The sequence below is a fragment of the Trypanosoma grayi genome (assembly GCF_000691245.1).
Source record: "Trypanosoma grayi strain ANR4 Tgr_117_V1, whole genome shotgun sequence".
Classification (NCBI taxonomy): domain Eukaryota; phylum Euglenozoa; class Kinetoplastea; order Trypanosomatida; family Trypanosomatidae; genus Trypanosoma; species Trypanosoma grayi.
Window position 1 is genome coordinate 1 of NW_008825736.1, and position 18,629 is coordinate 18,629.

At 54.1% G+C, this 18,629-nt stretch overlaps 10 protein-coding genes across 10 annotated transcripts; all 10 read right to left on the reverse strand.

Annotated features, from left to right (window-relative positions):
* On the reverse strand, positions 1-499 carry DQ04_01171000 (putative 40S ribosomal protein S21; the record flags this gene model as incomplete). Its single annotated transcript, XM_009310313.1, has 1 exon — positions 1-499. A coding segment is annotated over one exon (499 nt), but the record flags the coding sequence as incomplete, so codon positions are not given.
* A 136-nt stretch (positions 500-635) lies between these two features.
* DQ04_01171010 (hypothetical protein) lies at positions 636-1,259 on the reverse strand (the record flags this gene model as incomplete). Its single annotated transcript, XM_009310314.1, has 1 exon — positions 636-1,259. One exon carries the CDS (start codon positions 1,257-1,259, stop codon positions 636-638), a length of 624 nt encoding a protein of 207 aa, XP_009308589.1.
* A 500-nt stretch (positions 1,260-1,759) lies between these two features.
* DQ04_01171020 (hypothetical protein) lies at positions 1,760-2,992 on the reverse strand (the record flags this gene model as incomplete). The annotated part of the gene is made up of 1 exon (XM_009310315.1): positions 1,760-2,992. One exon carries the CDS (start codon positions 2,990-2,992, stop codon positions 1,760-1,762), a length of 1,233 nt encoding a protein of 410 aa, XP_009308590.1.
* Positions 2,993-3,295: 303 nt separating this feature from the next.
* On the reverse strand, positions 3,296-6,463 carry DQ04_01171030 (hypothetical protein; the record flags this gene model as incomplete). Its single annotated transcript, XM_009310316.1, has 1 exon — positions 3,296-6,463. The coding sequence occupies one exon, from the start codon at positions 6,461-6,463 to the stop codon at positions 3,296-3,298; it is 3,168 nt and encodes a 1,055-aa protein (XP_009308591.1).
* A 1,087-nt stretch (positions 6,464-7,550) lies between these two features.
* Positions 7,551-9,128, reverse strand: DQ04_01171040 (PUF nine target 1; the record flags this gene model as incomplete). Its single annotated transcript, XM_009310317.1, has 1 exon — positions 7,551-9,128. The coding sequence occupies one exon, from the start codon at positions 9,126-9,128 to the stop codon at positions 7,551-7,553; it is 1,578 nt and encodes a 525-aa protein (XP_009308592.1).
* A 1,020-nt stretch (positions 9,129-10,148) lies between these two features.
* On the reverse strand, positions 10,149-11,528 carry DQ04_01171050 (hypothetical protein; the record flags this gene model as incomplete). The annotated part of the gene is made up of 1 exon (XM_009310318.1): positions 10,149-11,528. One exon carries the CDS (start codon positions 11,526-11,528, stop codon positions 10,149-10,151), a length of 1,380 nt encoding a protein of 459 aa, XP_009308593.1.
* A 329-nt stretch (positions 11,529-11,857) lies between these two features.
* DQ04_01171060 (anion-transporting ATPase-like) lies at positions 11,858-12,952 on the reverse strand (the record flags this gene model as incomplete). The annotated part of the gene is made up of 1 exon (XM_009310319.1): positions 11,858-12,952. One exon carries the CDS (start codon positions 12,950-12,952, stop codon positions 11,858-11,860), a length of 1,095 nt encoding a protein of 364 aa, XP_009308594.1.
* Positions 12,953-13,808: 856 nt separating this feature from the next.
* DQ04_01171070 (hypothetical protein) lies at positions 13,809-15,680 on the reverse strand (the record flags this gene model as incomplete). The annotated part of the gene is made up of 1 exon (XM_009310320.1): positions 13,809-15,680. The coding sequence occupies one exon, from the start codon at positions 15,678-15,680 to the stop codon at positions 13,809-13,811; it is 1,872 nt and encodes a 623-aa protein (XP_009308595.1).
* Positions 15,681-15,998: 318 nt separating this feature from the next.
* On the reverse strand, positions 15,999-16,751 carry DQ04_01171080 (hypothetical protein; the record flags this gene model as incomplete). Its single annotated transcript, XM_009310321.1, has 1 exon — positions 15,999-16,751. The coding sequence occupies one exon, from the start codon at positions 16,749-16,751 to the stop codon at positions 15,999-16,001; it is 753 nt and encodes a 250-aa protein (XP_009308596.1).
* A 604-nt stretch (positions 16,752-17,355) lies between these two features.
* DQ04_01171090 (ankyrin) lies at positions 17,356-17,958 on the reverse strand (the record flags this gene model as incomplete). The annotated part of the gene is made up of 1 exon (XM_009310322.1): positions 17,356-17,958. The coding sequence occupies one exon, from the start codon at positions 17,956-17,958 to the stop codon at positions 17,356-17,358; it is 603 nt and encodes a 200-aa protein (XP_009308597.1).
* Between the last annotated feature and the right edge of the window lie 671 nt (positions 17,959-18,629).

The window sequence follows — 18,629 nt, forward strand, 5'->3', positions numbered from 1 at the left end:
CGGCGCCCTTCTGGCCAGGGGCGGCACGCGCACCCTTCTGCTGCGGGGCAGCCTTCGCCGCACCGCGTCCAGCGGCGCCCTTCACGGTCTTGACCTTCTTCGCGCGGGGCTTCTTGCCGGTCTTGATGCGGATCATGCCCTTCGAAATGGCAAGGTGGTTGATCGCATGGTCGGACTCACCCTGACCGCGCAGGTACCCAGCAATGCAGAGGGTCGTCGTGGTGCCATCAATCACACCGTTGGCGTCAACGTTCGCGATGGAAATCTGCACAGCAGAGTGGTCAAACGACGTGATAAGGTGGTTCGTCGCATGGCACTTGCGCGGGATGTAGAGATCCACGTTAACGCCCTCCTCGTTGAAAGTTCCGATGGTCGCCATTGTGAGAAGCGTGAATTTAAAAAACCCTTGTTTTTCAAGGCAAACAAGGAAAAAAGAAGCGCATACAGACACACGATTCGTAGACGAGTACTGGGCAACGGGGCGGATCACCAAATGCATTTCAACCAGCACAGGCTGATATAAAGAGGAATCTTGGCATATAAATATGCAAATGTCCTACAAGCATATGTCACAATGAGTGATGCCAGTGCATTCGAGAGGCGCATCATATTCCCACCATTTCCTCATACTCACGTCACTTCTTCTCGTCACCCAAAGTCAATCTGTCTAGAAGCGTATCGAGTGAGTGGTCAGGCGGCGCCGGCACTGACGGCGGCTGCGAGAAGTAAAACCCCACAGGCGGCTGGTCGTGGGTTTCATCAGCAGGCTGAATACTCTGACCAAGTGGAATACCCAGCACAGTGCCCCCCGACGTATCCGCCGTAGACGTAAGGCGATGTTCACCACCACCACCACCACCACCCTCATTACCAGCGTACAAGAGAGGCGGGGCATTAGTTGTATGTGCAGCAGCACCACAACCATCGCTTCCACCGCCGCTGCCACTGAGTCCCTTTAGAGCTGCTTGCAGGCCGCCCTCCTTCGTTGGTTTATCGGGCGTGCCGGCCTCTTCCGCCACGCCAAGAAGCAACTGGGCGCGCTCGTAATACATCTCCATCCGCTGCCGGAGCTGATACAAGAAAAAACGCCGGCTGTTTGCGTCCTTAATGGGAACCTCGTCACCAACACTGGCGATGATCTCCATCGCGGTGATATAGTGGCGTGCTGCCACTAGAGGGTTGCCGTCCGGGGTCTCTTCGTCACGGGCACGATTCACAAAATCCGCCGCCTTTCGTATGCGCTCGGCAAAAGCGGCCATTTCGTATTCAAGCCTACGCCCACGTGGATGTGCACGCTGTAGAATGATTGTAACTGTCCTCACAACCAAAGGGAACCTAAATGGAAAATACCGTACGAAGCAAAACCAACAACAAAAAACACGTGAAAGAAACCAACTCAAAGGGCAATACAGAACAGCATTCTGAATGTCAAGAATATTGCTCGATTCTTATCGCGCAAGACATGATGTTACATTGAGCTGTCAGAAACAGCTCGAGTACCTGCATATCTTTTTTTTCTCACAACTTCAGTAAGACGCATCGCCCCTACACATTTCTCATACACGTGCGCAAACGTCATATGCAGACGTCCACACAAGAAACAATGGTAGTCTCCTATACAGTACATGCCACACTGCCCCTTTACATCAAACAGAAAACACACATACACCTGGCTGGATTAGCCCTTTATGTTTGTACGTGTATTTGTATCTGCGTTCTGCTTCCACCCTTGGCTTCAGATGCCTTTTCTCAGTGCACTTCAATGTAATTTGTGACGATGCGGATCAGCCCTGTCTACAGCAATACGTTTCTCCAAGGACCTCATCTGCTTCCATATATGTGGGTCTACAATCGTCACATCTGGTTTTTGCTTTAGCAGGTTTCCATGGGAGTTTCGAATGGATTGAAGCTTCCTTGTGCGACGCGTGAGGGTACCAGCAAGCATCTCTCCTGCACACGCGAGCCGCTGTTCGCCCATGGATCCTTCATCGCGACCTGCCAGCGCAACCGCGTCAGGCAACTCTGGCAGAACTCCCTGGTGAATATAGTCGCTCTTGTACATACTCATCTTGACGTGACCCTCATTCTCGATGCGCCGCGTGACGGCGCAGTAGGGCTGCTCCGTCTTCTGGATAGGGATGGGGTTTGTATCATCATGCAACGGATAGGGCTTGCCGGCCGCTTTCCTCTTCCCTGCAAGGAGGGCAAGCAGCGCCGCCTTATCATCCATCGTCGCTATGAGGTGTGCGTTCGGTGATTCCTCAACGCCGTGGGGCAGCTGGTTCGGGTACGCGAGACTCTTGTCACCGTATACCCATGACGTGCAGTAGTAGTCTGTTGGGAGCCCACCAGCCGTCAGCTGCGGCCGGCGCGACGCGAGCAAACCCTCGTCGCGCACTTCGCTGCCATCAGCCGCTGACTTAATCCGCGGCAGCAGCGAATCCTTTGATGTGATTTTTGGCACGAGCTCCGCCTCCGCCCTCAGATCCTCCTCAGTGGTGGGAATGAGCAGAAAGTCAGGATCGAATGCTGCGGCACGAGCGCCCGCGTACAGTTGCGGCTCCCCTTTCGGCACAGGCCCGCTGTGGGTGTAGTCCTTCTTGTAGGTTGTGATTGGGTGAGCACCATCCTCCGTGAGGTGTTTTGATAAGTTCGGGCGATAGTAATCCTTCACAAAGGCAGAGGCCACGTCATGCTCCCCGCACGCCGTCTGCATAAGCCCAGAAATATCCTTGACGCCCCTGTCGTGTTGCACGTAGTCAGTGAGGTACGTCGTGTCGTAGCTCCCATCTAGCGGCTGGCCAAAGCGAAAGATGGGCCGGTTCCGCACGTCGCCGCTCACGCTTTCCTCGTCTTGCGCCCCGTCACCGGAGCCAGTTCCAACAAATTCACGGTTGTAGTCGTAATCGTACCGTGTCATGAAGAGGTCCAGCATGTTGGGCGCCGGATGCGGCAGCAACTCTCGTTGCGGCTCCGCCTTCGCTACAGACATGGTTTCTTTGCTGGTCCTTTTTGCTTCCTTTGCTGTTGCTTACCTCTCCTCTCTTTGGATGTTTTCTTTGTATTGCTCCCTCCAGTGTGCGACGCGGCAGAGGCGATAGACCTGTACCCTCCCTTTCCACCTTAGAGAAAAAGAAAATAAAGTTCAGAAGCATCAAGCGAAAACTACCCATTGCGGCCCGACCTATTACAACTCTTTCATACAAGAGCCCTACCCTTCTTCTTCTCTCGGCTTGGTTGCTTCATTCGGGTTGAATAATAACAGTTCCGCAGCTCCTTCGGCAGAACTGCAAACTCACGGCCCTTGGACGGCCTCCATTTCAACAAGCAAGTGGACAATCTGCTGCACAGTAGGAGGTGCTACCCCGTCATAATTCCAGGTGAGGAGGTGTGAAGAGCCTTGCGCGGGGGCGTCAAAGAAGGAGCGGTATTTGTGAAGGAGATCAACAGCCCCAAGCATGCGCCGCTGAGTGTCCGTCCCATAGTATTCGATGAACGCAAGGGGCTGCTGCCTCTGCTCTTCGTCAGTGAGCAACTGCATTTTCCAGTACGCCAGCGCCTTTAAAAAGGTTGTAAAAAACAGTGAATTCGTCACTTCTGTCGCAACGGCCTCTGCTTCACCTCCTTCCAATTGGCCATCGCTGCAGAGACCCCCAACTTCTGTCAGTCTAGCTTCTGATGTTGGTTGGGCACTTCCATTCCCTCCGTCCTCTTCATTTATCTCCTCTTCATCCATCTCTTCTTCATCCCTCTCCTCTTCATCCATCTCTTCTTCATCCATCTCTTCTTCATCCATCTCTTCTTCATCCATCTCCTCTTCACCCATCTTTTCTTCATCCAGCTCTTCTTCATTTCTCTCCTCTTCATCCCTCTCTTCTTCATCCCTCTCTTCTTCATCCCTCTCCTCTTCATCCCTCTCCTCTTCACCCATCCCTTCTTCACCCANCTTTTCTTCATCCATCTCTTCTTCATCCCTCTCTTCTTCATCCCTCTCCTCTTCATCCCTCTCCTCTTCACCCATCCCTTCTTCACCCATCTTTTCTTCATCCATCTCTTCTTCATCCATCTTTTCTTCATTTCTCTCCTCTTCATCCATCTCTTCTTCATCCATCTTTTCTTCATCTCTCTCCTCTTCATCCATCTCTTCTTCATTTCTCTCCTCTTCATCCATCTCTTCTTCATCCCTCTCCTCTTCATCCCTCTCCTCTTCACCCATCCCTTCTTCATCCATCTNCTCTTCATCCCTCTCTTCTTCATCCCTCTCTTCTTCATCCCTCTCCTCTTCATCCCTCTCCTCTTCACCCATCCCTTCTTCACCCATCTCTTCTTCATCCATCTCTTCTTCATTTCTCTCCTCTTCATCCATCTCTTCTTCATCCCTCTCCTCTTCATCCCTCTCCTCTTCACCCATCCCTTCTTCATCCATCTTTTCTTCATCCCTCTCCTCTTCATCTCTCTCCTCTTCATCCATCTCTTCTTCATCTCTCTCCTCTTCCACCCCCCCGTCCCCAGAGCCCATGGCCTGAGAGGGAGCCTTCTCATCCTCCGTCGCCCAAACCTCTCTAATCGAGGAGTCTGTCAAATCTATAGAAGAAGTGTCAAACCTCTGCACGAAAGCCAGCGGCGATGGATCATCACCCATGAAAACCGGCTGTTCATTTGAGTCACCAGCATCACACTGCGACGCCGCACCACACTCATCGGCGTCTTCCTTCAGCGGCACCTTCGCCTCAATGGTCCCATGCAGTTCATTTCCTCGATCCAAGGGATCCGTGTTTATAGAAGTAGTGTGTTTGCTTTCACTGATGTCCCTCTCTGCGGTTACCGTGCTAGCTTCCACTATCGGTGGGAGGCCAACAACAGGATCTCTTTCCTTCTCATCTCCTTCATTATCATCACTATGGGCCTCTTTCCTGACTCCATTGTCTTCTTCTTGGACGTCCATAGATGGCGAGGGAATTACCTGATTTTCCTCTGATGTAGAACTTCCTCTGCCTACATCTCGGTCACACTGAGGGTCAGTCTCTTTGGAAAACTGTACTAGCAAGTCGTCCATCCCTTCGACACCGCGCAAGATCGTTGCCACGCGGTCCCCATCCAGTAGCACAACAAGGCAGCCCATATGAACGCCAATCACTGTAGTCTTTCGCCCCTCAAACGACCTACTGGCAGCGCCAACCAAACGGTCACCATGCAACACGCCGAACCGCTCAAGCGTCTTGGGCGACACATCGCATTCCAGGGTGGAACCAAATGGTCCGCAGCACGCCACTTTGCTGCCGCGAACGAAGAACGGCAGCGGAGCAGATACACTACTATCTGTCGTGTTGAAGTGAGCCGCATAGCGCGTTCCACGTGGAGTAAAAGACCTGTGATGGGTAAAGGAGCCACGAGTGGATTCAATATTGGCGGCACTGCCACCCTCCTGTTGGGCTTGCTCTCGTATGTGACTCCAGCTCTCCGCCCCAGTGGTCACATCCACACATTGAGACATGGGTGTATTGTGAACGTTTCGCCCCTCTGCATCATCTTTGTCTTCGCAGAGCATATAGACCTCACACAGTGGACGTTCACCGTAGCAGTATGGTAATGGCTTGATTCTAACAGTCTGACCACCCCTCTTCGAGGCTGAATGGAAACCGTTGCCTGCAACCCCAGTGGGCAGAAGCCTCACCCACGGCACTCCCCATGCGGCACCCACAAACTCTACGTATACAGACCACGCAGACAAGTAGTACGCCTTGCCGACAGAGACACCGAAGATATCGCTTAGCGGCGCCTGTTCCAAGCGAGGGCACATCATGCAGCCGCCCTCCAACGGGAGCTCCCACGACGATGTGTCTTCCCTTGCCTCATTCTCTGCGTGTTCCTGCAACTGATAATACTGATGCAAATCATGCATAGAAAGCTGCAGTATCGGCGAGCATTGATAAGCGCACACGGTGTCGCCCCAGACTATCCTTGGTGTGGGGAGCAGAAACACGTTACCGCGCTCGTCATAACCCAATACGACCACTGCATGGTAGCTCTTTGCTTCATCGGCAGAGCCACTGGCCATCAATGGGTAAAACGGCAAGGGATCACTCTTTCGGCGGTATGGCTCTTGCAACGAGAGCACCGTACCATGCACGGGCGCCAAGTGTTGCGCGTCTGACTCTTCGCCACCTCCCGCCACCCCGGCACCGTTCGTGTGCGGCGTATTCACGTCAGATACACTGCTTCCGCTACTGCTGGAGCTTGCGCTGCTCACGTAGCTGTCACTACAGGTGGATTCCTCATAGCTTCCCTCATCATCGTTGGCGCCATCTGCGTCAACCTCTGCTGTCCTGGCACCTTTGTGGGCCGGCTGCAGGGGGTACACCGCCCCCAGCGGACCCTTAAGGAGAACCACCGCCTTTTCCTCGTCGTACCCGGCAAAAGTCAAGTTGCTCAACGACGGCATTCCACTTCCCGATCCCGTCATCTATGAGAGCAACTTTCCAAAAACAAAAAGAAATGAAGGAGGAGACAGTTTGGCTTCAAAAGCTCATCATGTAATTCGCATCTTTCTTCCTTGTTCACATGAGTACGTCAATTCACCATCATGTGCTCTGTCTTTGTGGCTGATCACGGGATTAAAAGGCCATTGATGGTCACTTGACTCCCCTCATTCCGTTAACTACAATATCCCGTCTTCTCTTCGCTTAGCGTTGTTTCTTGTCTTTCTTGTTGATTTTGTTTTGTTTTGTTTTGCCGTGAGCAAGAGACGGAGCGCAGAATACATCTGGCACATTGTACCAGTTGTGTCGTACGGATTTGCCTCGCCCCCATCCCTCGCAATCACACATATTACAATCCAATGTACAAATATCGAGTCGTGTGACCCACTGCATCATCGGAAATAGAAGCAGCGGTCCCGGCAGGTAAGGGTGAAAAAGAATACAAACCTGATGGACTCGGGGAGTGAGGGAGAAAAATAAACACAGGAGCCAGATACATGACACAAACATATTTGGCATAAAAATGCCTGCCACCTCACGACAATCATCATCTCCACACCGAGAAGGGGGTAAGAAAAAAAAATCACAGTGGGAGTTTTAGATCTATATTTCTGTGGGCGGCGCTCTCCTCAAAGTACACAAAGCCAATACAGGCTGCCTCAACGATTCAGGTGAGAGCGTGACGAATATGTCAGGAAGCTTACATGCAAACACGCATGCGTATAAATCTCTTGGGGTACACCAAGTGGGCGACGGGCAACCAAGCCATTCAAGTGTAACTGTAGCCCCACCCCCACACAAACACACTTATGGCCGTGGTACACGGCGTGTGGAGTACACGAACTCAATCAGGAGAACTCAAACAAGTTGAGAAGTCGAGATTGTCTCCTCCTCTTCCTCCTCCTACGCCCCGGTAGCTCAGCGAAGAGTGTCTGTGTTCAGTAAGAACTTGTGTGCAAGGTATCACACGTTTTGAAGGTACACCGACGCCTATTAGGCGGGAAAGGAAAGGGAATCAGGCCAAAAGAAACCAAACGTCAAGAAAAAAAAAGAAGCATCACCAGCAACATATCATTGATTTATCTTGAAATGTCTCGGTTCTGGCACTCCACCACCAGTAGGGGTGTTGATTTTGCTATTGTGGCACAAGAGTGGGAGGTACGCGGCTGGCAGCGGCGGCGCCGAGGATGATGCCGAAGACACCGATGAAGGTGCACAAACACCAGCTTCCGTTTCACGCGTGAGATTGTCGCTTTTGGTTTTGCTGATGTTGCTTCGATCCCTCATCTGTACCTCCTGCACTGCGCCACGACGCAAGAACTCCTTCGCCTTCTGCATAAATTTGTCCTTGTTGACGCCCTTCCACGGATGCAGGGGCTTTGACATGGTGCTAAACTCGTACACAGGAAAAGACAGGCCACCGAGGTGCGAGGCATAAATGTGTTTGTTCTCCGGTGGTGTGTGATTAATGACGACGCGGTTGAACAATTCGAGACCCTCGTGCGCGCTGCCTTTTGCAAAGCGCGGATGGTGGCGTTTCTCTGGTGGTAGGCTTCCCTGCGCCTCGACAACGGCGGTGCGTGGGAGCTGTGGTGCGGCGGTGCCGGTTGCTGCTGCTGCTGCTGCTGCGACTGCGCTGCTCACAGACATGACGGCGGCCTCCTCCTCCTCACGGGCCATGTCGGTAAGGTACGACTTGAGATCGAGGATGTACTTGTCGCTCGTCTCCGATGGGTACAAGGCGTGCTCAAATTGAACGGACTGCTGCAGCTGCAGCTTCCTTGCTAGTTTTTTATTTTGCACTTTTGTTGCCATAGCCCGGAATGCCACTGTATCCGGTGACGATAATGGCGTCTTGATGTCGCTGTTTGTGCTCTGCAGCGTCGTCTGCAGCGCCTCCTCTGCCAGGCTGCTCAGTTTGTGCTGCTGCTGGATGTTGTAGAACGTGGCGCGGTCGTACACGCGCTGCACCACGTGCTCCTCCACGTAGTTCCGCAGCGCCTCCACGTGTGTGGTGTCAAGCACTGCGAAGTCGGCGAGTGGTGACTTACTGCAGTAGTCACGCTGCACCGCGAGGAGGATGTGCTTCGGGTCACGGAAGCGGCTCATCGCGGATGCGGTGTACGTGTTGAAGACGTGGTGGTCGAGGCTCGTGTCGGGCTCCCAGAGATACCCCTCGCAGCCACCAATGTAGCGCGTATTGTGGCGCAGGTGGTACGCGCACTCAAGACTCGCCATGAAGCAGGCGTCAAACACGATAGCCTCAAACTTCTTGTCCCCGAGTATGGCCGCGAGCTCGTGGCACTGCAGTCCCATTGTGTTCTTCTCAAGCTCAAGGTAGTCGCCCATGCCGTGGCCACCGTAGACGAAGTAGCTACGGCCCGGGTCGTACCAGCGGTGGAGAAAGCGCTCGAGCATGTCCTGCCGGTAACCGGCGACGCTCTCGTAGTTCTTCAGCGTGTACTCCTGCCCGTCGATGCGCGCTTCGAAGCTGCCGCCCTGGCTGTTGAAGGCGAGAATCGAGAGGTCCGTCACGCCCTTCACCTTCTTCATCTGCAGGAACTTCCAGAAGGGCCACGCCGTCACATCGTTGATGGAGCTGAAGAGAACGATCAGCCGATTGCACCGCCGTGACGCCTTCGCAGACATTGCGGACTATATGCGCGACACGACTCGCCTCCTGCTTCCGGCTCCGACAAACGCTCAGCAAACACCTCTCGTATCCGAACCTGCTGCCGCTAGCCTCTCTCTCTCTCTCTCTCTCTCTCGATTTCTGGTCCTTTTTTTGTGTGTGTGCTTGTGTGTGAAAAGCCCACTCCGCCCCTTTTCTTCTTCTCTTGCCCTTGTTCTCCACTCCTTGCTTTCTCGCTGCCTAGCACGTTGCTGCTCCCTTTTTTGTCTCTCTCCCCCCCCCGGGCACACACCTCAGCTCTGACGAATGCGCCCCTCAGCTCCGCCCACAGTCACCCGCACCTGCGAATCCCGGTGGCTGCTGTTTACGCCTTTCTTTTTGCTTTTTAGTCCGCTCTGAAAAGAACGCCCGGTTGTGCAGGAGCGCAGGGCGACACGGGGGCTTTTCTCTCTGCTGCTTCTGCCGCCGCAGGCCCCGCTTGCCCTTGCTATCCTCTTCACCTTGTGTGCAAAGAAAGAAAAAGGATTCCGAAACCAAAAAAAAAAAAACATACACGATGTGGAGACAAAGAAATGAGAGAATGGAAAGGGAGGAAACCTCTTCTTGTCTTTTTGCGCCTTTGCATAGTCACCCGCATGCCCTCACTTGGTGGAGGGAGTTCCGGATACACTAGAGAAAGCAGCAGCTGCAGGAAATGTCCTTGCTGGACCTCATTCCCGCCAAGTGATATGATTCGTTCGGTCTAAAACAATGTCACTCGTCTCATCCCTTCTTCTTCTCTGGNTTGCTGGACCTCATTCCCGCCAAGTGATATGATTCGTTCGGTCTAAAACAATGTCACTCGTCTCATCCCTTCTTCTTCTCTGGATCACATTATCTATAGCACGCACACACACGCACATGCACACACGTATGCAGGTGGGTTTAGATACACTCTTGTTGTTCTTGTTGTTGTTGCTGCTGCTACACCGAGAGACCGCGGCTCTGTGAGTAATACACGCGCTTCTCCATCGCCCGTAGCGCCTGCCGCATCAGATTCACCTCGCTGTTGACACCCTCCATCTCCAGCCGGTGGCGCTCCTCGAGGCGGTNTCCATCGCCCGTAGCGCCTGCCGCATCAGATTCACCTCGCTGTTGACACCCTCCATCTCCAGCCGGTGGCGCTCCTCGAGGCGGTGTTGCCGCTGCCTTTCCTTTTTCAGCGTCTCGCGCAGGCGCACTAGCTCCGCCTCGCGTGTAGCAATAAGGGCAGCGTGCTGCTCCTTCTCCGCCATCGCCAGCGCACGCCGCTCTTCTAATTCTTGTCGCAGTCTCCTCATCACTGTGTCCACGCTGTCGTCCGTGCGCTGCTGCACTAGCTGCAGGTCTGCGGAGTGCCGCCGCCGCTCCTCCTCCAGCGCTGTCAATGCCTCGTCGAGTGAGACGCGCAGCTTCTCGATCATCCCGCGAAGCTGCCGCTGCTCAATCTGCATATCGTGGCGGCTGCGGATGAGGTCCGCGAGGCTTGTCTGGTGTAGCGAGTGGAGGTGATCGATTGTAGCGATATACCGCTCCACCTCTTCCGCGTGCTGGCGTGTGCACTCACGCTCCTCGTGCAGTCGCTTCGCCCGCTCGTGCTCATATGTAGAACGCTGCGCATCCAGCTGCTCCTGCAGCATACGCACTTCTTCACTCAGAGCGGTGACAAGAGAGGAGGACGGCGGTGGCCGCAGCGCCTCCTGCACCGCCGCCTCCGCCTCAGGGGGCAGTGCATCTCCCTTTGATGATGATGCTGCTGACTGTTGGTTCAGCACAGCCTGGCGCAGACTCATCGTACCACCACCTCCGCCGCCGCTACGTCGCCGCTGAGAGCTAGAGCCGCGCCTACCTGTGGCTGCGGCAGTAGTATCCACTGGTGGCGAATGACTTTTGTCACCACTGTGCGGCGCATGCCATCCACCACTAACAGCAGTGGCGTCCGGTGATAGTGCGGTTGGTGCTGCTGATTTCCATTGGTGGCGCAGTCGCAGGAGTGAGGCAATTCTCGCGCGGTCATCCTCCGCCTGTGCGTGCTGAACGGTGCTCTCGTGGAGGAGACGATTGGAACGCTCTCGTTCCTCCTGCAACATCAGGCGCTTCTCAGATATATCCTGCCGTAGTTGCGCAAGTTCCTGGTCCTTCTGCGTTATTTCCTGACGAAGACGCTGCACCTCGGCCTGTTCAGGCTTAATGCAGTCATTGATGCGCTGCAGCAACGAGAGCTTCTCCGCGTCATGCTCGCGTATTGTGTTGAGAAGCATCTGCACGTAGTCTTCGCCAATCACAGCCCCCTCGCACGGCTGCGAGACGGGCGGCACCATAACAATGCCCCTGCCGTCCTCCGCGCCACAGATGGGCAGCGACGCCGTCAACGGCAGCGGGCGATGGTGGTCCTGCATGGCAACAAGACAAAAAAAAACGCAGAACAGCAACCGGATCCCTTACAATTACAAGAAAAGCAATAAAGAGGGATAAAAGGTTTTACGAGAGCATCATGCACAAGTTATGCGAAGGAGAAAAACATCAACAAATTCCACCCGTTAAACCCCAACGAGACTCTAGTTCCCCCTCTCCCCCCCCCCCNCCCCCCCCCTCTCACACTACACCCAAGTCGTCTCTTGTGAAGTCCACTCATAGCACAGAGAGCATGGGATACACCTTTGGGAGAGCACTGCAAGGCAATAGAAAATCAAAACAAAACATTATATTCTCTTCCTTTAATGCATTCTTACGAGGTTTCCTCGCCGCACACCTCAATATAGCCATGACGGTCGGCATCATAGGGCTCCAGCAAAAACCGCGCAAATCTCTGTAAAGCAATGATACCACGCACCTCGTCGCTCAGCAGCGGCATCTTAACCACATGGAAATCCTCATACAGGGCGTCGATCTGCGCCAAATACTTCGCCTGGATCTTCTGTCGTGCCCCACACATCCGGCACGGGGGTTCGCTTGAGGGCTTCAGCACCAGTTGATTCACAACAATGCTGTCACAGCTTATGTCATACTTCATCAGCTCCTGCACCAGACGCTCCGTCTCGTACACGCTGAGAAACTCGGGGATGCAGACACAGAGAAAGGCCGTCTTTTCGGCGTCTGTGAACTGCCGCTGTACCTCCTGCACGTTTTCGCGCCACTGGGCGAAGGCGGATTTCATCCCTGAAACGTCTGCCACAGTGCCCGAAGACGACAAGAACCCTGCTGCTGTCTGAATCAAAGGCGCCAGGCCCTCGACTGCTGTCAACTTGTCCATTGTGGAGTTCAGCGTATGCGGAAGGGCGAGGAGCCGTAGTGTATGTCCCGTTGGTGCAGTGTCAAAGATCACAACGTCATAGGGAAGCTGCTGCACACCACGGAGAATCTCCGCAAAAACTGTTAGCTCGTCAATACCGGGAAGCGTACCCGCCGCCTCCTTCAGAATCTTTCCCAGCGCCGTGATGGGTGACGCGGTGTTGTCGCCGCACGCCGCCTGCCCAGCACCAGCAGCATCACCTCCAAGGAAACTGTCCAACTCCCCGAGCGTAAAGCTCGCGGGGTCGATCTCCATCGCGGCAAGCGTTGCCTCCATGCCGTGCACTGGTGTCGGTATCTTGCCGAACTTCTGGTTGAAGGCATCACTAAGATTGTGCGCGGGGTCGGTGGAGATTAGCAGTACCCGCCGCGGGCGAGTGGTGTTCGTCTGCACGTCGTGCACAGGGGTGGAGGCGAAGAGGGTCGCCAACGAGCAGGACGTCGTCGTTTTGCCAACCCCACCTTTGCCGCCTACGAAAATCCACTGTAGCTTCGACTGGAGGAGACCTTTCAGCGACGGCTCGAGGGACATGGGCGTAAGCGGGCACACGAAATCGATTGAAATTACGTCTGCAAGAGGCACCTTAGCGCAGCACCCGGCTCTAATTCTAGTTGCTGGAAATGAACCCTTTCACAAACAGATCAAAAGGGGAGGAGAAGGAAGAGGAAGAAGAAAGTAAACGGAAAGAATGAATAAAGGGAGTGTCATGTCCACGATACCCACTGGTGTATCCAGTTGGGCTCTCCCCCACCAGCAATCTTTCTGTCGTCGCCAGCCGTGCCAGCTTCTCACAGAGAGAGCAGGGCCATTGCGCCGCCTTCTCCCGCCCAAAGAAAAACAGCAAGAAACAAAACTGGCGCACGCTCACCCACACGCACACTCACGCCGGAGCACGCACCTACTGACACTTGCACGAGGAAAATGGCACGGTTGGAAGAAGCAAAAAAAAACAAAAAGCTAAAACCTGTGCACCTCCAAAGTGTCCCCAAGCTATTGGCGCGGAAGAGGGAAGAAGGCACCGCAACGTGTGCATGCGCCCCGCCTTAGCCCGCCGCACGCACGCGAAACCACACAAATAGCGAATGTACCGCCATTTACGCTAAAAAGAGCACAAGCTTATAAAACGAACCAAAAATGAGAGGGAAAGAGTAGTCCCGAGACACAAAAGCCTCATGGTCTCTCTAGTCAACAAGCTAAAATCAATCACAAACGAAGGAAAAGAGATCCTGGGTAGACAGTGGCTTCTTTTTTTTTTTCGAAATTGCTCTGAGTCGAGCAATACGCGTGAGGCAGCCCTATTGGCTTCGTGTCAGTGGGCCAAATTTTAGGATGCAGAAGAATTAACGCAGCCATCGTCAGTGTTATTATTGTCGTTATCGACGCCAGTTCATGTTATAGCTTCTCTCACCCTGTCCGACTTCTCCTCCAGTTCAAGTTGTGCCTCAGCCTGCATGCGGCGCCGCTCCCTGAGTGTCTTGGCACAGAAACGCCTGTAGTCGAGGTGCACGTAGATGTTCGAGAGGAACGCTGTGACATTAAGACCGAGAAAGAGAAGCATCGGCATCATCACACAATTCTTTCCGTAACAAAGCGTACTACCTTGCTTCTCTGCCTCACGCGTGTACCACTCGCCGTATGCAAAGCGATTGAGAATGATAGCGGACAGCATCACAGCCACGTAGCAGAAATCATAGTGCTTCGCGGAATCCTTTGCGAAAATGGTGCGTGATACCAAAACAATGATGGCAGCACCAAAGCCGTTTCCCATGGCAGCAATGACGTACGGCAGTGGTAACGCAGCAGCGGGGAGGGTCAGAAAGAGCACCACAGCCACAATGATGGAGGTGGTGGGAAAGAATAGTGAGACGGTGATAGGGATGCGATCCTCCGGCTTCTTGCCTTGTGTCCAGACCTCAAGGGCGCTCATCAATAACCGCCCCACGCCACTTCCCACACCGTTCAAAACCGTCAGCAGTGTGTTGAGGGAAGGGCTGACTGGCTCCCCCGAGAGCGCACCAAGAATGAAACCAGAGTTTGATATGAAGACCAGCTCTGAACCGAAAATGGTAAAGATTGCCCAGAAAATGGCCCAGAGACGCACCGTGCATAGACTCTGGAGGAAAGTTGTTTGGTACTGTGGTGCGATGTAGTCTACATCCGTCCGCACCGCCTGTCCACTACGATCGGTGACAGGTCTCTCCTTGCGGGGGATTTCCGTCGTCACCATAGCATCATCGATCTCGGTGGGTGAACCCTCGACGAGGTTATCAAGTGACTCCGTCAGTCGCCGCTGCTTCGTGCGCAGTGGGAAGATCATGAGAGGATACAGCATCACCAGCACAATCGCCAGAGCCGCGAAGGCGGCCTTGTAGGCGCGCCCAAGGGCGAGGTATGCCACGAGGGCGCTCTGCATCGGAAGGTAGAGCATCAGCACGATAGCCAGCCCAATGCCGAACATGAATCGTGCCCTAGGTGGGATCTGCGTCAAATACAGACTGCGCGTGTTCAGACGCCGCTTCTTCTCCTTCTCAGTAAGGTGGCTTTTCTCGTAGCCTGTTAAGTGGTACGGTGGCAGCTTCACGACAAAGAAGCAGGCAACGCCCACCACCAGAGTAAGGGACATGAGGAATAGGAAGTACCTGTCCGGTCGTCCCTCAAAAAAACCCAGCTGGATTGAACCGATAATCGCTGAGCCTAGGCCTGTGAATGTTTTCATCACCGCCACGACGGCACCACGATTAGATGGAAACAGACTCAGAACTGTTATGGCCGCGCCGAGATCGAACATCATAGCCCCGGCTCCCATCAGAGCGTTGAATACGCACAAAACGACCACGTTACCGGGAATAACATCAGCGAACACAAGTGAGAAGCACAGTGCACCAACAGGCAGCAGTGTGAAGGCGAGAAAGTAGACGGGACGCGGCCCGAGCCAGTCGTACAGCGCACCGTAGGGAAGGGCGACGTAACAAAAAACAAGCCCCACAGTATTTATGGACGAGACATCATTCTGCGAGAAGTTGTACTTGCGCTGCAGGTCACGACTAAAAAGGTTGAATGAAAAGATTATGGAGCAGCAGATGCAGCTAAAGACGCCCACGGTGAGGGAGGCGAAACGACGGGGCTCACTGAGCGGCTTCGCCTGACTGTCGAGAGAAAGGGCCTCCACATGCACAGTGTCCAGCGGTTCATCGCTGGTACTTCTGCTGAAGGGATCACCGACCGGTGCTTGTTCCCTAGCGGTGGGGGTGTACGACATTGAGCCGGGCAATGGGGTGCGGTCACTTCTTGTCACTGTTTACTGCGTGAAGTCATGAGAATACAGAAAAACGATGGAATACAAAAGCTCTTTGGCGTCCACGGAGAGTGGGAGTGTGCTCTCCAGACGTCGTCGATTTCAGCCTCACACAAGCATATATATATATTCCAATCGATGCAAAATCCAAAGAACGAGGAGGAAATGCACGGTGGCATCCCTATCGGTGCGCAGCCAGAGAAATGGTCAAGCAAAAGGTGATATTTTTGTAGTGTCAACATTGATCAAGTTTTTTTTTAACCCAGAGTTCGCGTCGTCCTGTTATTCCCGTGGCACGCGATGATCGTTGCTCGACAGCAGCGCGTCCATCACAGCATCGGCGTCAACCGACAGCTCCCCGGGCGGTCGCACGTGGGAAGTTGGACCGACGCACAGCCGACTGTGCGAGCCGCGCTGACGGCTCGGGTCGGCCAGCCACGCCCCCTCGCTGTACGGGTCCCGGTGCCACGAGTGGGACCGTGCCGCCAGATTGTTGTTTGCGTCGGCCAAACTGCCACTGCCACTGCCGCCGGGCAAGGGCAGCACACTACTCAGCACACGGCGTCGCTCCCGCGCCCGGATCAGTCGGTTCTCGTCAGCGGCGAGGTCGGCGTTTTCAAGCGGGTCGCACAGCTGCAGGTCGAGCGGCACGCACAGAATGGCATGCAGCGCCGCCGAGTTGCGGGTGCGCTTATGGTCATCACACATGAGGCTGTCGAAGGTATGTCGCCAACAGTTGAGCTCAACAGCGTTGCTCTCAGTGGCACTGTTGCTGTTGTCGTCATCATCCTCGCTGCCGTCGAGGCGCACCGCCTGCAGTTCCCTCGTGTTGTGGAAACTGTCAGGGCGACGCTGCCGCTGGTCGACGGGCGCCTTCCTGTCCTCCTTGCAGAAGCAGTGGTGAATGAGGTACACCGCGACAAGGAGTAGAACGATGCTGGCAAGCACGCCTGTCACGACGGCGATGCCCGGTGGGCCCATCTCCGCCTTCCGCAGCGGCGTGTCGCTGTAGATGTTGGGGCGCACCTCACTCATCGTGGGACGTGCCGGGAAGGTGGGGAAATGAGTGCAGTGTCCGCTTTCTAGTTTATATATCGCCCTTTTTTTCTGTCTCTTTGTGCTTGTGTCCCCGCTCCCCGATGATACACGGCGCCAACAGCAACAGAAGCAGCAGTAGCATTTAAACCAGCACGAGAAGGGAGAGGTATGGGGCTCTCTGAAACGCTGCAGGCGGACACAGCGAAGAGCACGCACCCCATGTGACACTACACAACGCACCACAAACAGCGCACAGCACACAGCACTGTCACAGAGAGAACAATTATTGAGTAACACAGAAAGAGCGACAACAAAAACAAATGGGAAAAAAAGAGAACAAAATAAATATTGCACAGATGTGCTTTCTGCTTGAATTTCTCTTCACGCCACTACTATTGATATAAATAATATATATATATATATATACGTTCCCATTCCCCGCCAAAAATGGAAAAGTATCGCACACAACCGGGTGAATGGTGGGAGGAAGTCAAAATTTTCGTCCTGAAACAAGAGTGGCGTTAGCTACGCGAGTTAATAAATAAATGAATGATGACAATATCTTTGTGGGGCATCTGCCCCCATGACATGCCGATGAGTTTCACATATGTCCCCCGGCGTCCTCGATGAGTTTGGCGACGCGCTTCAGTCCGTACTTCTTCGCCAGGAAGAGCGGCGTCCTCCCTTCTTTATCCGCTAGATTCACGTTGGCGCCCGCAGCGATCAGATCCCGCGTGATCGTCACGTGATCCGCGTCGTCGCCTCCAAGCTCCAACACCTCCAGCAACCCCGTCCAGCCAAGGTCGTTCACGTGGTCAACATCGACACCGGCGGCGATCAGCAGCTTCACCATCTCCGTGTGGCCGCGCTCGCACGCCGGGATGAGCGCGGAGCCACCGTAGCGGTTGCGCACCGTGAAGTCTGGCTTGCCGTACTTCAGGATATACCGCATGATCTCCACGCGCCCCTCCGCCCCGGAGAGGAGAAACGGCGTGTCATGCAGATCATCCAGGGCGTTGACGTCAGCGCCCGCCTCCAGCAGCAGTCGCGCGCCCTCGGCGTAGTCATCCCACACACACATAAGCAGCGGTGTACGGTTGCGCTCCCCGCGCGTGTTAACATTTTTCTTCTCAGCAATGAGGCGGAGCAACAGCGCCTTGTCCTTCGTCGCCACAGCCGTAAAGAAGTCCGCTTCCGTCGTCATTTACCTCGATACTTTGTACGCAGATGTAGATATAACAAACTATAGCTCTCTTCACATGTGTGGGGGCAGAGGAAAGTAGGAAAGGCAGACAGCATGCACGCATCCCAGACAGACACAAGAAAGAGAGAGAGAGAGCCCAACACAATGTCAGCGTTCATGTGTTCCTCGCTTGCTCCTTCCTAACATACCAACTCGAGCAGCATCTTTTTTTTCAAACCGAATGCAAACAGAGACGTGTGGACAGAAGCGTCCGACGCCGTGTTTTCACTTTGATTTTTCCTATTTGCCTTTCGGCAACTGAAAATGTCGTAAAGGGGAAAAAAAGGACAATTAACAAACGGAAGTGTACAACAATAGTAATGAAACAGGAAAACATACATCAAACCCACAACAAGAAAAAAAAACTCAGCAAGGAGTAAAAAAGCTTCAGCGCAGCCGTGCTACCATTCGTGAACATATGCAGCGGTGGGGCGCCGTTCAGAACGAGAGGCTACGCGCCGCCCACACACATACACACGCAGGCGCACGGGGGACGCCGGAAGTATATATATATATATNCCAACAAGAGGGAGAAGGAGAGAGAGCCGCCAGCCACGTCTCCCAGTGGTACGGGGGCATACAAGAATCCACAACAGGGTCCAGACTACACCAAGTCCCCAGCAAAGAGTGAG